The sequence below is a fragment of the Charadrius vociferus genome, unplaced genomic scaffold, assembly GCF_000708025.1.
Source record: "Charadrius vociferus isolate BGI_N301 unplaced genomic scaffold, ASM70802v2 scaffold56, whole genome shotgun sequence".
NCBI classification, from domain to species: Eukaryota; Metazoa; Chordata; class Aves; order Charadriiformes; family Charadriidae; genus Charadrius; species Charadrius vociferus.
The window spans coordinates 981,715-985,693 of NW_009649057.1; the positions used below are offsets into that span (position 1 = coordinate 981,715).

The following is a 3,979-nucleotide window of genomic DNA, read 5'->3' on the forward strand; positions in this document are numbered from 1 at the left end:
TTACGATCTCCAAAAGGAAGACTGCAGAGCGCCCTTTGGTAATGGAATTTCCTTCTGCTGTAGACATTTCTATTGGAGAGAGTAAGACAAAGAACAAAGGAAAAAGAAATTTGTATCTTAATTTGCCATCTCTTCTCAGGAATTCTGATGGCTCTTACTGCACACAAAGCATTGCTGATAAAATGTATCAAAATTAATTATGAAAGGAAAGTACAAATGATGAAGCAATCGTAGTTTAATATAATAATTTAAGTCAATATTCACAGAACAATTTAAATAAGTATTTTACAGTTTTGTAAGCTTTCTTAGAAGAAAAAAAAAAGATGCAGAATACAATGTTAAACAAACCCTACAGAACCCAGTTCAAAGTGTCTATTTCCTCATCTATCTAATCAGGACAACAGATAAAAACAAGCTAACCACCGATAAAAAAACAGCTGTTACAGAAATGACTCAGAGAATCCTCCTCAACCTGTACATCTTCTCTAACTGCAACTAATCTCGCTGAACTTCCATTTATAGTCAAAATACATTTTCACTGAGAAAAATTAGATGTAAGGCAAGAAAGAAGTGAGATGCTTGACACCATAACTATCATTAAGGTAATTCAGTAACTGAAAGGTTATAAAAGACAAGTTACATCATAGTGATGGGTCTGCACTATCAGGAATGCAGCAAGCAGTACGAGCCTCATTAGCAAAATGATGCATATATCAAACGAAGGGGAAAAAAAACCCAAACAAACACAAAACACTTGAAAACTGAAAAAACCCCAAATCCAGCTTTACCTCCAAGAATTGCTTGAAACGCATTAAAGAGCCCATCTGTCCAGAGCTGGTAATTGCTTCAATTCTGCAGAAATAACAGCATGTTTCACAATCTACTTAGAAAGTTGGGTTTGATTTACAAGAGGGTGAGGGGTGGATGGCAGAGACTGGAAAAGATGGACGAGTCATCTAAGAGCAAACACTTTTGAAGTAAAACACAAAGATTATTTCGCATTCCTAACCACAGATATCATACCTTGGGATATAGTCTTCTCGGATAAGCAACATCATTTTCCAGAATTGAACCTGATACTGTTTCATGAGAGCGTTGCCACACACCTATGGTACAGAAATCCACAAAGACCAGGTTCTAGAACTGGGTTTCAGACTAGCGTGACAACTTCAATGAACCTGTTCAGTATCAACCACTTAGTATTTTATCCAGACATTTAAAGAAATATACCTACACCTACAATAAAGCAAATCCTCTAAATGCCATTACTGCTGCAACAATCACGTTTTTTCTTGTTGACTGTGTGGAGGCCACTGATATCAATCTTATGCTGTTCTTCCTCTCACTTCAGTCTCTCTCCAGAAATAACAGCCTTCCCTAATACCATTTGCCAGGGCATGTTGTGGTCATTTCCCCATCTCGATTACTGGAGCGTGGATTCATCAGCTTTCTTCATACGGTCAGTTTACCGGACGAATGTTCCTCAAACTTCACCACTACTAACAGAATCCCCATGGTGTATTTCACTTTGCACTTTACTTTCTCATTTCTACTTTTAAAGTTCTTTAGAAGGCATTTGATAAGCACAGAAGCTGCTTGTGTTCAGTAGCATTTGTGTCCCCTGACTTCAGCCTTTAACTTTGGCTCTTATTTAGCATAGGCCAATAGCCTAGGATATAGGATTAATATACGTTGGGCTCTGTCCTTTTAGACCTGAAAAAACAATCCCGTTTTATGACCTAATTCAGCTGGAAAAAGCCACAGGACCTCACTGCATTGTACGAACTGATGCCACGTGCTTAGCACACCTTATTCTTACAGGACCGTGCAACTATTTTTAAAAAAGCAAGAACCTAAACAAAACCAGATACAACAACAGAAGTTGCATGTATAAAAACTTCATTTTTTAAATCATTCAGTTCCAAAACTATATTTGCAAGAATGTGGAAATATTCACATTCCTTTCTGAAAGAATAAGGGCAAGTTAAAAAAACCTTGCTGTTAAAATCACAACCTTACCTCAACAATCCCTTCAGGAACTGAAATGTCAGCAATTTAGCTACCAGTAATCCACATCCCTTACCTCCAGAAAATCAAGAAGTAGTGTAGCTGTCACATCTGCCAGAGGCTCCATATTCAACATCTGAGCAAGCCAGCGCCATCCATAATTCAGCCCATGAGGATGTGTCTGTAAAGCAACAAAAACGCTACCCACCACTTGTTTTATGACTTGCAAAATGCCATTATAGAACAGGCAGTTTTCCGATTTATTTTTTTCTTCATAAAGTTATTTTACAACAGCCTAACATAAAACTTGAGCATTATGAAAATATAAAGAAAGCAAGTAAAGCTCTACAAATTACTTTGCATTGCTTTGTTGATCATGGTTATGACTATATTATGAGCTGGTTTAAGTTCAGCACACCTTAACTACAAATCAAGTTTACAATACATTTAATAGTCTCTTGGGATAGCAACAAGGTCTCAGTTATAATGCCATACACGCATACCCCTTGTTTGTTTCCATAAGGCCACCGGAGTTGAATGATAGCAGCATAAAGACGAATCAGTCCTGACATCCGTTTAAGAAAATGATCTTGCTCTTCCACCTTAGAATCCTTAACTTGATATCCAAGCATCCTAAGTACGAGAAGACATTCCAGTATTAGTACAGAAAAATACATTCACTTGAGTTCCTGCAGTTCTCAGCTTACTTTAAGTGAACTGTACTGAGAAGAGGGATACTCCAAAACTATACAAGAATTATTGCAAAGGCTGATCATTACCCTCTGGGTAATAGGTTCCGCTATTTTATACCATGTAGCATATTTAGGTACTGCACTGGATACTTTCAACTTGAATCAAGCTACGGCTACCAACTGTTCTTTGAGAAGGATGATGAAGCAGAAGAGCACTTCCAAATCTGAAGGACACAGCATCCTCCAGGGAAACAGGGCCAGGGGAGCTGCACACTTGGAAGTGAATCTCTAGAGTCTATGCCAGCACGTCACAGTGCCTACATAATCAGAGATGGGGAAAGGTGGAGTTCACTCAGAAGAATACAGTCTTCATCCTTGCAGGGTTAATGCTGAAGAAGTCCAGTAATAAATTTACCTCTGATACTCTTCCATAGAAGTCCCTTCTTTCAATGCAGGGTAAAACGGTACAGAATAGGGGCACTTTTTGTGCAGATGAGCTAAAAAGAGGTCTCCAACTCGAGGGTGCATTTCCCAGATTCCTGAGGCCACCACAGCAATTGGGAAAGCTGCATCATGGTGAGAAGCTACTTCTTCTTCTCCTTGATTCTGGAGGGGGAAAGTAAAGTCAGTCCCTACCCCTTCAAGCCATTTCTCAGACAAAAAAAAAAATAATCCTCTTTTTTGTGTCATTAGTTTCAAATAAAGGATCCTAATGTTTCCATGGCTCTGTAGCCAACCACAGAAAAGCTGATAAAGCCCTATGTCCTCAGCTCCCACAGAGCATGACAAAAAACTTTGGCTCAGGGCAGAAAAAGGGGGTTAGCGAACACAGGCACAAAGTGCAAGGCTGCACAGATATTTTCACTCCAAACAATCATTTTCAAATGTTTACAAATCACTCAGTTTTACTCCATGGGCTAATTTTTGCAGGTATTTGTCACTCCAGGGACAAAAGAAAGTTTCAAACAGCCCAAATTTAGCAAATAAAGAACATGGAAAAATACCGCAAACTTCAAAAAGCAACTCAAACAATAACACTTCATTTCTTGGGAGGTGCTAACTACACAGCAGGGACAGAAGTTGGCCTCTTGGGCTGTCACTCCCCCCCCGCCAAGTTCTGCCAAGACATAAGGTTCTGAGCATATATATAGTTTTGTGATAGATCATAAACTCACTATCAACCTGTTTTCCACTAACACTGTACCTAACTAGTTCAGAATATGTAACATGTAAACCTGGAATTGAAAATAGTTCTTCTTCCTAGACAAGATAAAATAGGG

The 3,979-nt window shown here is 38.8% G+C and overlaps 1 protein-coding gene across 1 annotated transcript in view; it reads right to left on the reverse strand.

Annotated features, from left to right (window-relative positions):
- The window catches only part of GLE1 (GLE1 RNA export mediator), a 10,496-nt gene continuing 6,517 nt past the window's right edge, over positions 1 to 3,979 (reverse strand). The window contains exons 11-16 of the mRNA XM_009888067.1: positions 3,115 to 3,305; positions 2,511 to 2,640; positions 2,084 to 2,188; positions 1,024 to 1,106; positions 789 to 852; positions 1 to 69 (exon numbers count right to left, since the gene is read on the reverse strand). Coding sequence (XP_009886369.1) covers positions 1 to 69; positions 789 to 852; positions 1,024 to 1,106; positions 2,084 to 2,188; positions 2,511 to 2,640; positions 3,115 to 3,305 — 642 coding nt within the window. The remainder of the gene's footprint in view (positions 70 to 788; positions 853 to 1,023; positions 1,107 to 2,083; positions 2,189 to 2,510; positions 2,641 to 3,114; positions 3,306 to 3,979) is intronic.